Source organism: Balaenoptera musculus, chromosome 9 (assembly GCF_009873245.2).
Source record: "Balaenoptera musculus isolate JJ_BM4_2016_0621 chromosome 9, mBalMus1.pri.v3, whole genome shotgun sequence".
Taxonomy (NCBI): Eukaryota; Metazoa; Chordata; class Mammalia; order Artiodactyla; family Balaenopteridae; genus Balaenoptera; species Balaenoptera musculus.
The window spans coordinates 45,086,370-45,099,163 of record NC_045793.1 but is presented as its reverse complement, the minus strand read 5'-3'; the positions used below and the strand labels follow the sequence as shown (position 1 = coordinate 45,099,163).

At 41.2% G+C, this 12,794-nt stretch overlaps 1 protein-coding gene across 5 annotated transcripts in view; it reads right to left on the bottom strand.

Moving 5' to 3' along the window:
- Nucleotides 1-6,284, bottom strand: part of NT5C3A (5'-nucleotidase, cytosolic IIIA) — a 41,095-nt gene extending 34,811 nt beyond the window's left edge. For 2 of the 5 annotated variants that reach the window (XM_036863975.1, XM_036863978.1), the window contains exon 1: nucleotides 6,019-6,130. Coding sequence is in view for 1 of the 5 variants with exons in the window: in XM_036863972.1 (XP_036719867.1) it covers nucleotides 6,019-6,156 (138 nt within the window). In the remaining 4 variants the exon portion in view is untranslated. Of the gene's footprint in view, nucleotides 1-6,018 lie in introns of all 5 variants that reach the window. The other 3 variants (XM_036863972.1, XM_036863973.1, XM_036863979.1) reach the window with 3 other exon arrangements.
- Between the last annotated feature and the right edge of the window lie 6,510 nt (nucleotides 6,285-12,794).

Here is a 12,794-nt window from a genome sequence, read left to right as displayed (position 1 = left end):
GTGTGAATGAATAAATCTTTACTCTTGGGGTGGACAGAAGATCAAAGCTATTCAGAATTTGTATTCTCTACTGCTGTATAACCAAATACTTGGAATAGTTGGAATGCTCATTTTTCTACCAGCCTACTGACCACTGGTAATATTATATTATATACAGGTGTTTTCATTTGATTAAATATTGAATATTTACTGAATAGTCAATGATATGAAAAAAGAACAGGCACTGTGGTGTGGCACGGTAGACTGGTAATTACCTAATACACACCCTCCTCTTCTTCTTACTAATAGAATCTCAATTTTGTCAGAGGGTGGCAAGTTGCTCACTCAAAAAAAAAAAAAAATTCCTCAGCTTCACTTACAGTTAGGATGACCATATGACACTGTTTCCTCCAATGACATGCAAGAAGAAAGTTTTGCTTATTAAATAAGTATTCTCTTTCCTGCTTCCTCCTTTCTGCTGCCTGGAAGATGGAAATGTTGGCCAGGACTACAACAGCCATCTTGTGACCATGAGAAAAGCCAAGGACATTTCAAAGACCTCTTTATATCCTTGTACCCTCTAATTAACACCAGCAACTACCTATTTTTTGGACTTCTCATTACACTAAAAAAATAAAATCTGTACTGTTTAATAAAGCCACTGATTTGGGGTCTCTGTTTCTCTTAGTCAAGTACAATTAATAAAAAAGGATGACAAAGAACTATGCACCAATCCAGACTCTTCAAGAATATACATTACAGGGGCTTCCCTGGTGGCGCAGTGGTTGAGAATCTGCCTGCCAATGCAGGGGACACGGGTTCGAGCCCTGGTCTGGGAAGATCCCACATGCCGCAGAGCAACTGGGCCCGTGAGCCACAATTACTGAGCCTGCGCGTCTGGAGCCTGCGCTCTGCAACAAGAGAGGCCGCGATAAAGAGTGGTCCCCGCTTGCCACAACTGGAGAAAGCCCTCGCACAGAAACGAAGACCCAACACAGCAATAAATAAATGAATGAATGAATGAATGAATGAATATACATTACAGTAAACAATATAAGAGAGTACATAAATTGCTAAATTATGAGAAATCATCAGGAAATGCCACAGGAGTTCAGGGAATACGCTTCACAGAACAAATCAAGAACTCAAAACAGGTGCTAAAAGGTCATAAATTTCTGTACTGATATAAATTAGATGAAAGTTGAGTTACAGAAATATTTTAAAAGCCTATGTGATAGTGTTGATCCACTAAAGCAGCTGTTTGAATCTTGGTTTTCCCCCCTCCCTTTTCTAAATATATCTAAATATAGACTCAATAGTGGGCTTTCCACTTAGAATAGTACCCAGAAAACATTTGATATTATCTTTAGAAGAAAGGAAGAAGTTTTTGTTAGAAGTTTATCTCCAGGAAGGAAACACACTGAAGTTTCAAAAACAGCACCAGCTATTTAAGGAATAACTGCTGATGTTCACAAGGAAGCCATAAATACTTGAGACGTGTTTAAATTAGAAATGACAATTTTAACTGGTTGGGGAACTTCCAGTGACAGTTCCATCTCTCCTATTCCTGCTGTCGAAATAATTTCCACCCTCTCTGTTGCTCTTTACAGAATAGTGTTGAGACTATACATTTGTTCTGGTTTTGTGCTTCCATTTTATTTCATTTGTTAGATACTTCTACTTTGGGAGAATTCCCCACCCCCAAATTTATAGAGATATAACTGACATATGTCACTGTATAAGTTTAAGGTATACAGCATAATGATTTGATATACATATATTGTGAAATGATTTCCGCAATAAGTTTACTTAGCATCCATCATCTCATATAGATACAATAAGAAAGCCAAAAAAAAAAAAGTCTGTGTTTGTGATGAGAACTTTTAGTATTTAATCTCTTAGCAGCCTTCCTATATATCCTACAGCAGTGTTAGCTATAGTCATTATGTTGTACATTATAACCCTAGTACTTATTTATCTTATAACTAAGTTTGTACCTTTAATAAAGGATATGAGAAGAACTGAATAAGATTAAACCATCTTATCTTTTTTTGGAATTAGTTTTCTATTGGAGAAAAATAAGTAATCTGCTGGTAAAAAGTAAAACCAGAATATATTCTGGTAATACAAAAAAAACAAAAAAGAAAACAATTGATATATAATAATTGGAAAGAGGTGCCATTTAGTAGGAGAAATTAAGTCAACTGGACAGAAGTAAAGAACAAAGTAAGTAGAGACAGTGCAGGGCTGAAAATAAGACATAATGTAAATTAAAATATGCATAAATAAGTGGATACTATAAATCAGTGAGTAGTACAGTCGGCCATCCGTATCTGTCAGTTCCACATCAGCGATTTAACCAACAAAGGACTGAAAATATGTGGGGGAAAAAATTCCAGAAAGTTCCAAAAAGCAAAACTTGAATTTGCTGCTAACTGGCAACAATTTACATAGCACTTACATTGTATTTACAACTATGTACATACTATTTACATTGTATTAGGTATTAGAGATAATCTAGAGATGATTTAAAGTATATAGGAGGTTGTGTATAGGTTATAAGTAAATACTACACCATTTTATAAAAGGGCCTTGAGCATCCTTGGACTTTGGTATCCAAGGGGGTCCTGGAACCAATCCCCCATGGATAGCGAGGGGCTACTATTCACTCTTAGAGAGAGGGATGTTCCTTATTCCTTTAAAAAGGCATCTGTCCACCTGTGTTCTCTATCCCCTACCTTCCTATCTCCTCTGGAACTCAGCTTGATTTTCCCTCTCCCCCTCTCTCATTTTTTTTTTTTGGCCAAGCTGTGGGGCTTGGGAGATCTTAGTTCCCCAACCAGGGACTGAACCCAGACCATGGCAGTGAAAGCGCCGAGTGCTAACCACTGGACCACCAGGGAACTCCCTTCCCCCTCTCTCACTTCTTTAAGCACTCGTTCTTCACTGCCATTCTGCCTGCCAACATGGTCACGTGCCAACCATTCAGAACCAAAACCAAACCAAACGTACACTGACGGCACAAGTATTTTTGTACTCAACAATCACTTTCTGGTCTTCTTCACTTCATTGTTCCTCTAGTGGCTGTCCAACCCACAAGGCTTTCAGTCAATTTTTGATCTGTGCAGACTGACACTTCTGCCTCTGCCCCTTCTTTTGGAAACATGTCCTGTTACCCCATCTCTGAGATCTCTGTTTTCTTTACTGAACACCCACTATATGTCAGTATTCTCAAGTTTTCTTTTTCATCTTGCTGCAAAGTTATGGGTGAGAAATTATAATCATTTCCACTATTCTTGCCAAGAGGCTAGACACTTGAGAAAGTAGCTTCTAGTCCCAGTTTATCTTCGCAACTCCAGCACTACATTTTCCATTGCTGTTGCTAATAATAACAGGTAATGTATATACTATATATTACTATGGGCCAATATATGGCAACAAATGCTTTTCTAAGCACTTTAGTTATTTTAACTAATTTATGGACATTTCTACTTGGCTAAACAGGACAAAGTGAACTTATTGTTCCACATTGTCCCTGCCTCCTCTTTCTTTCCCCCTTTCTATCTTGGCTAATAATGTAGCCAGTATCACCATTTAGCTTGTAATCCCCCCCACCCTTGTGATTAATCTCTTTATTTAATGATCATAAATAATGATAAGCTCACAAATGATAGCAATTATGTCCACTGTGTTATTTCATGTAATCTTCACAACTACCCCATGAAGTAGGTAGTATTATTATCTTCCAATTAATAGATGAAGAAACAGACTCAGAGGAGTTAAATAACTTGCCAAAGATCACATAGCTTGATAAATGAGAAAGCCTAGATTCAAAGCCAGGTTTGTATGAGTCCAGAGTTTGTAGTGCCACTAAGTCCTGTTGATTTTACCTCTGAAATGTTTATCCTCTGATCGCTCGTTTCCTAGTCTAGACCCTAATCATCTTTCACAATGAATACTGCCAACAACCTCCTAAATTATCTCCTTCTTTCCAGGCTCTCCCCTTTCACCCTATCTTGTCTAAGTGATCTGCATAAAATATAGTTTTGAACATGCAACTATCCTGTTTAAAAACCTTTCATGGCCCCCTATTGCCTACAAGATAAAGGGCAAAGCCTTTAGAACGGCTTTACAAAACTCCTTTACAATTTGGCCTCTTTGCCCACATTCCCCATCTCTTCCTTCCAAATACACATCTGTGGCTTCCTGGTGTTGCAATAGTTAAGAATCCGCCTACCAATGCAGGGGACAGGGGTTCGATCCCTGGTCCAGGAAGATCCCACATGCTGCAGAGCAACTAAGCCCATGCGCCACAACTACTGAGCCTGCGCTCTAGAGCTTGCGAGCCACAACTACTGAGCCCACGTGCCACAACTACTGAAGCCCGCGTGCCTAGAGCCCGTGCTCCGCAACAAGAGAAGCCACCACAATGAGAAGCCCGCGCACCACAACCAAGAGTAGCCCCTGCTAGCTGCAACTAGAGAAAGCCCGCGCGCAGCAATGAAGACCCAACGCAGCCAAAAATAAATTAATAAATAAATTAAAAAACAAAAACAAATACACATCTGTATATTATGCTGTAGCCACAAGACTACTTGTCCCTATGCCTGAATTAATATAACATATTATGTATATATAAAGATTGACTGATTTCTATACTACAAACAATGGGCCTTAATTATTTTCACAAAGATGGCAAACTGTTCTTATAATGGCTTCATTGTGGATTTTGTGAAAGCATTGATTTTTACCTCTACCTGGTTTAGAGGAGAAGTGATAGACTAATCCACAGTCTAAGTACATACAGGAAGGTATGGCAATGTGGGTTTCTTCCCCACATTTGTATTATACATTTTTGGTTTGGAACAAAAGGAAGCCACCAAAGTTTTCTATGCAGGACAGCAACATAAACAAAATGAAATTTTTGAGATAAAAACATTTGCTGCTATGAGTACAGAGATGGAGAAAGACTATGTAATAATAATCTAAGACTAATTTAACCCTACCAATAAACAAAGTTATTGGCATATGAGATATGTGGGAATTAACATTTTTTTTTTTTTTTACTTTTATTTATGGAAAAATATTTCTGTATTCGACCTAGGGCCAATAGCAAACAACGGGACAAAAAGTTTCTTTGATCAATTAGAACATATGATTGGGCTAAGTATTCTAACATGAGCCTAAAATGATATTATTTAGTACAGCGGTAAACTGTCAACTGACTTGTCAAAAATACTTGACCCCAGAAGTTCACGCGTGTAGTATCTCATCGGGAGTATACACGGGATTCTTCACTCCAGGAAGTATATTAGAATGCAACTCACTGAGAAAACTGTCTTGACGAGTGGGCTCTAATTAAAAAACAAAAACCTAAAAACATCCCCAACTTTGGAGAAAATATTGCTTATAATGTACCTCAAGTAGAATTCTTCAAACACTGTCTTACAATAAAATTGGAAATAAATTTCTAAAACGTTATGTAAGACGTTTGCGGGGAAAAAATGAACACGAAGGCACATCCCGGCAGTTTGAGACAAGAAGGAATAACATTCAAATACAAAATAAACTATTTTGAACTCCAGCTGGGTTAACTGGCATTCCTTTAATTAACCACTGATAAGTTACACCTTGTCATAATCGAACTCATCCTAGCCACAGTGCAAAAAAAAAAAAAACCCTCATCAGAATGGGATTGTTGCAACGGTTTGACGCGGGATGAGGGAAGGAGAAATCTGCCCAGAAACGTCCGTTTATTTCTCGAAAAAACAGGTTTTGCGGCGGGAGGCAGCTTGTTTCCGAATCACCTATTTTGCTGCCTTTTTGTTTCAAATGGAGACATAACAAAGCCCATGGGAAGCCGAGTGCCGCCGTCGAGGGTCCAGACCAGGTCACCTGGCCGCGGTGTGGCCGCACGCCGGGCGAACGGCTCCCCTGTGGGCCCCTCTCATTCCAGCAGCGGTCGGTACGGGAAGGCGAGGCCGGACGGACCACCCGCGGCCCCCTAAGCGCTCCGTAGCGACGAGCCCCCATACTCACCATCTCGATGATCTTGGTCTTCCGGCCCGTCTTTCTCTTCAAGGTGAAAATGTACTGGGCCAGCACCGCCCCCGCCACGACGGCGCACACGCTGGCGCTCGCTACCGCGCCCACCCTCGCCACCGCGGATCGGTCCATGGACGGGACCTCCTGCGCCTCGCGTTCCAAGAAAAGAGGTCGCTAGATGGCCGCGGGCCTCGGAAGCGCCAGCCAGGGAAGAAGCCCCCACGCCCCGCCCCGCCTACATGAGCCCCGCCCCCAGGAAAGCCCCACCCACGAGCGCCCAGTGGCGGGAAGCCGGAGGGAGGAGGAGGGACTAGCCTGCGTGGACGGCCAAGGTGGGGAAGCGGATCTTCTCAGAACCTGGGTCCGAGAGACTGAGGACAGAAAAGGGGACTTGGAGTTAATTCTCTCTCTCTCTGCTAATGAGGACCAGGCAGTGGTTCATTCCAGCCCCGCCCAGCAGAAATCTGATTCTAACCATCACTCAGAAAATATCCTCCGCCTTCCACCCGCCTCTGACGCTCAGGACTACAACCCCCAGAAGGCATCCGGGCTCAGCTATCTGACTTGCGCAGTAGCTTGGCTGTAAAGTGCTGTAACAGACTAAAGGGTGCAGCAAAGAAAACAAGGGAGTAAAAAGGCGATCTACAGAATGTGAGAAAATATTTGCAAACCGTTTATCTGATAAGGGGTTAGTATCCAGATTATGTTAAAAAATTATGTCAATAACAAAAACAACCCTATTAAAAAATAGGCAAAAGACTCAAATAGACAATTGGCCAAGAAGCTTACGAAAAGATACTCGATATCACTAATCACCAGGAAAATGCGAATCAAACCCACAGTGACATATCACCTCACACAAGTTAGGACAACCATTGTCAAAAAAACAAAATTAAAAGTGTTGGTGAGGATGTGGAGAACTGGAACCCTTGTGCACTGTTGGTGGAAATGTAAATTGCTGCTGCCACTGTGGAAAAAGTGTGGAGGTTCCTCAAAAAATTAAAAATAGAATTACCATATGATCCAGCAATCCCATGTCAGGGTATATATCCAAAAGAACTGAAAGTAGGTACTCAAAGAAATTTCAGCCCTCCTATGTTCATTGCAACACTATGTATAATAGCCAAGATGTGGAAACAACCTAAATGTCCATCAAAAGATGAATGGATAAAGAAAATGTGGTATGTACATCAAATGGAGTACTATTCAGCCTTTAAAAAGGGGGGAATTCTGCAGTATTTGACAACATGGATGAATCCTGAAGACATCATGCTAAGGTAAGTTAAATAAGCCAGTCACACACACACACACACACACACACAAAAGTGCTGCATTAGTCTGCTTACGTGATTAGTCACTCTTAGAAAGTAGAATGGTGGTCATGGGGTCTGGGGAAGAGGAAATGGGGGGGTCGTTCAACTGAGTATTGAGTTCCAGTTTTGCAAGATGAAAAACTTCTAGAAATCTGCTGCAAAACTATGTGCCTATATACTACTGTATTGTACCTCTAAAAATTATGTTGGTAAATTTTATGTTATGCGTTTTATGCCACACATAAAAACTTGCTATGACAACAGAGCAAAGGTGGCTTGAAGTTAGGCTGGAACAAGTAGGTGTTCGTCCTTTTTCTGCTACATCTCGGTCAGTCATCACCTCTTCCATCATTTTCTCTTTGTGAGTAGCAGGACATGTTCTCACCTTCCTGGTCTCTTTCAAGGGATGGATGCAGTTTCCTCTGCTTTTCTCTGGGGATGACAGGAAGGGGATGCAGTGGAACTACCTGTGGGGGGGAATCACGCCAACTCTGTGATGCTACTTGGTGAGGTGCGTTCTTTGCCCAGGACATGGAAGAAGTTGGAGCAGGAGAACAAGAGGGAGCAGTAAGGGTTATTTTCTCTGCATCCTCTGCTCTTGCTCTAGTCATTCCAGCCCTGGGACCCTGGCAGGTGTTCTGCTTAAAGGGAAATTTGTGGAGAGTTCTTAGAAAGGTGGGATAGAGCTCACCTGAGCAGGCAGCTGGTAAGAAAACAAGTCTGGAATTAACCACTGGGTGCATGAATGCCTTTTGCAGAACTGGGAAACACATGGTGGCTACTATCAGCCCATATGTTTGGTTTCTCTGTTGTTGTTTTTAACTTTTTAAGTATGTAAATCTTTGTTTTTCAGTAAATTATTGTCTACAATGATACATGATGCCACTTGGGACAGCAGGAACCATGGGAAAAATATGCAGGAATTTGATGTAAATTTATGAATTTTGCTATGCACAACCTTACACTTTGCTCTGATAGGATAATTGGCTTGGCCTTGGTTTGAAGTAGTTAAGTAGTGTTCTTGTGAGGAAGAGCCATTTGTTGGATGTAGGTTTAAGATCTCCTCACACTAACACTCCTGTTAAAAATTAAAACAATGGAAAGCAAAACTAAAAACACACCACTGACACCTGCTCTCTCATTTCTTTGGATATTAAGTTGTGGGATGGTGACAGCATACAAGAAACTAAAGAGCAGGAAGAAAGCAGGCAGAAGCTAGCTTCTGCCATTAGCTGTGCTTAGAGGAGTAATGTCAAATCTCTAGGCTTTGCTTTCTTATTCTGCAAAAGGAGAAAAACCAAATGATTTTGGACACCTTTTAGCTATTAAAGCTCTTTGATTAGAAAGTAATGGTCTTTTTCACGCCCTGGAACTTGGCAGAGGTCCTAGGAAAAAGAAGAGGGAAGTCCTGCTATAAAGAAACATCCAGGGCTTCCCTAGTGGCGCAGTGGTTGAGAATCTGCCTGCCAATGCAGGGGACACAGGTTCGAGCCCTGGTCAGGGAAGATCCCACATGCCGCGGAGCAAATAGGCCCGTGAGCCACAACTACTGAGCCTGCGCGTCTGGAGCCTGTGCTCCGCAACAAGAGGCCGCGACGGCGAAAGGCCCGCGCACCGCGATGAAGAGTGGCCCCCGCTTGCCGCAACTAGAGAAAGCCCTCGCATGAAACGAAGACACAACACAGCCAAAAATAAATAAATTTAAAAAAAAATCCTTCCCTCTACTTTAAAAAACAAATTAAAAAAACCTTAAATATTAAAAAAAAAAAAAAAGAAACATCCACCTAAGGCAATCAAGTGTCAGTTCAACAAGTGCTTCTCAAATGTTGGGGTGAATGTTGGGGATGTTGTTTGGGGTGAGGCCAAGATTCCACATTTCTAACAAGCTCTTGGGTGTTGCTGATGCTCCTCGTCTGGGCACCACACTTTCAGTAGCAAGGAACTAAATTGTGATTGGGGGGCTTTAAGAGACTTTAAGGAGTTAACAAATGGAGGGAGGGGTGGCTAAAGAGAATTGATAGAACAGGAGAAACAAGAAGGAATTAAAGTTTGCCAATGTTATTTTGTCAACAGAAATAGATCTTCAGTTTTATGTTTGAAGTCCATGGGAAATTACAGTTTGATATAGACAATGTTGGAAAGTTAGTTTTGCTTAATGGAGACATTTTTCTCTTCATTCTAGCAACTTGACAATTTTTTCACTAACGAAGGTGTTCAAGGCCTTTGTCACATTACAGCTACTTTTACCTGATAGAATTACTTTTTTAAAAAAAATTTTATTTATTTATTTATTCTTGGCTGTGTTGGGTCTTCGTTTCTGTGGAAGGGCTTTCTCTAGTTGTGGCAAGCAGGGGCCACTCTTCATCGCGGTGCATGGGCCTTTCGCCATCGCAGCCTCTCTTCTTGCGGAGCACAGGCTACAGATGCGCAGGCTCAGTAGTTGTGGCTCACGGGCTTAGTTGCTCCGCGGCATGTGGGATCTTCCCAGACCAGGGCTCGAACCTGTGTCCCCTGCATTGGCAGGCAGATTCTCAACCACTGCGCCACCAGGGAAGCCCTACAATTACTTCTTGTTTGAAGTTATTTAAATTCAAACAGAAGCCATGTCTCTTATCTAAGCGTTTTGATTTTGTATATATCATTCAATAGCCTTGATTGAAGAAGAAAAATTCTCTTGCACCATTGCTTGGGTGTTTCGTATGTTCTCTAGGCAGGGCGCATGAGGTTCTCTCTTCTGTCTGCATGAGCGGACAGTAAGACCTCTTCAGATGTTGGGCAGATCTTCCCTTCCTATTTTATCTCCTTGAGACTCTTTTTGAACTGGCTCCTGCAGACTGTGTGCAAAGGATCACTTACTTGTGGGTTAGCCTATTGGTTTCTGTCCTTGGCTGTGACTCCAAGTGGAGCTTGTGCCCCCAAGTCTTCATTCTTTATGGTGGATCAGCAGCATTTGATATAGCTGGTTACTCCCTCTTTCTAGATACACTTTAAAAAAAAACAGATCACAATGGTATTATTTTTATTTTGTATTATTATTATTATTTTTTGGCCGCACCACTTGCGGGATCTTAGTTCCCTGACCAGGGATTGAACCTGTGCCCTCGGCAGTGAAAGTGCAAAGTCCTAACCACTGGACTGCTAGGGAATTCCCTAGATACATTTTTTTCACCCACTTCCTTCCAGATAACATTCCTGGTTTTCCTTTGATCTCCTTAGATGCCCCTGTTCAGTTTTCTGGTGACTCCTCTTCTCCCTGACCTCTACAGCACCCTAGAGCCCAGTCCTTTTGCCTCTTCATTTCTCTATACCTCAGTCACTAAGAGATCTCCTTCTGTTTTTATGACTTTAAGTATCATGTATATTCTGATTACTCTCTTTCCCAGAGCTGCATCCTGCACAGTATATCCAACTTTTTATTTGGAACCTCCACTGAGATGTCTAATTGACATCCACACTTAATGTGTACAAAGCTGAACTCATTATACCTTCCTTCCTAACTTCTGCTACTCACTGTATTCTCCATCTCAATAATGGAATTTCATCTGTACAGTTACTCGAGTCAAAACTTTGGAGTCATCCTTGACCTCTCTCTCAAACACACCATCTGGATCCAAAATACATCCAGAATCAGACAACTTCTCACCTCCACTTTGACCATTTTGGTCTATTCTACCATCATCTCTCGACTGGATTACTGCAGTAGCCTTCTAAAAAATTTTCCCTCCAAAATCTATCCATGCTCCTTCACAGTCTGTTCCATACATGGTATCCATAGTGATCCTTTGTACAGTACATCAAATCATATCACCCCTTTGCTCAAAACCCTCCAATGGTTCCCCAGTCCACTCATAGTAAAAGCTGAAGTCCTCACAATGGGCTGTAAGTATATGTATTCCTATACTCTCCTTTATCTTCCTTTAATATTTACTCAAAAGTTACTTTCTCAGTGATCATTACCCTGGCCACCCTATATGTAATTTCAGTCCTTCCAGCTCGGGCAATTCTGATCCTCATCACTCTTGCCATAGCACTTACTGTCTCTAACAGACTGACAGACTAGTATAGAATTTATTCATTATGTTTGTTGTGTCTCTCTTCCTGATACAATAACCTTCTTAACGGCAGAGATTTTTGTTTTCTGATGTATTTTTGGCTTTAGAACTGTACCTAGAAACAAGAAAGAAATTACATCATATGTAAAAATAAGGATAAATCTGGAAGACAGTATGCTAAGTGAAATATGCCAGCTTCAAAGAAGAACAAATACTGCATGATTTCACTTAAATGAGGTGTCAAAAACGGACAAACTCATAGAAAGAAACAGAGAATAGAATGTGGTTACTAGGGTCCAGGGGACAGAGACATGGGGAGTTGCTGTGCAACGGCTATAAAATTTTAGTTACGCAGGATGAATAAGTTCTACAGATTTGCTGTACCACATGTGTCTATAATTAATGATACTGTATTGTATATTTTAAAAAATTTAAGAGGATAGATCTCATGTTAAGTGTCCTTATTACACACACATTAAAAAAAAAAGTGGCTGTACCAAATTACATTCCCATTAACAGTGTACAAGGGCTCCCTTATCTCCACATCCTCAACATTTCTTATTTGTGGTCTTTTTGAAGGTAGCCATTCTGACAGTTGTGAGGTGATATCTCATTGTGTTTTTGATTGCATTTCTCCGATGATTAATGATTTGAGCATCTTTTCATGTGCCTGTTGGCCATCTGTATGCCTTCTTTGGAAAAATGTCTATTCAGGTCTTCTGCCAATTTTTTAATTGGGTTGTTTTTCTTTATAAATTTATTTATTTATTTTTGGCTGCATTGGGTCTTCGTTGCTGTGCGCGGGCTTCTCATTGTGGTGGCTTCTCTTGTTGTGGAGCCCAGGCTCTAGGAGCGCGGGCTTCAGTAGTTGCAGCACACGGGCTCAGTAGTTGTGGCTCACGGGCTCTAGAGCACAGGCTCCGTAGTTGTGGCGCGCAGGCTTAGTTGCTCTGCGGCGTGTGGGATCTTCCCAGACCAGGGATTGAACCCACGTCCCCTGCACTGGCAGACAGATTCTTAACCACAGTGCCACCAGGGAAGTCCTGGGTTGTTTGTTTTATTGTTGTTGAGTTGTATGAGCTGTTTATATATTTTGGATATTAACCCCTTATTGGTCATGGCACTTGCAAATATTTTCTCCCATTCAGTAGGTTGTCTTTTCATTTTGTCAATGGTTTCCTTTGCTGTGCAAATGCTTTTAAGTTTAATTAGGTCCCATTTGTTTATTTTGGATTTTGTTTCTTTTGCTTTAGGAGACAGATCCAAAAAAGCATTGCTATGATTTATGTCAAAAGTGTTCCACTTACGTTTTCTTCTAGGAGTTTTATGGTTTCCAGTCTTACATTTAGGTCTTTACTGCATTGTGAGCTTATTTTTGTATATGGTGGTAGAAAATGTTCTAATT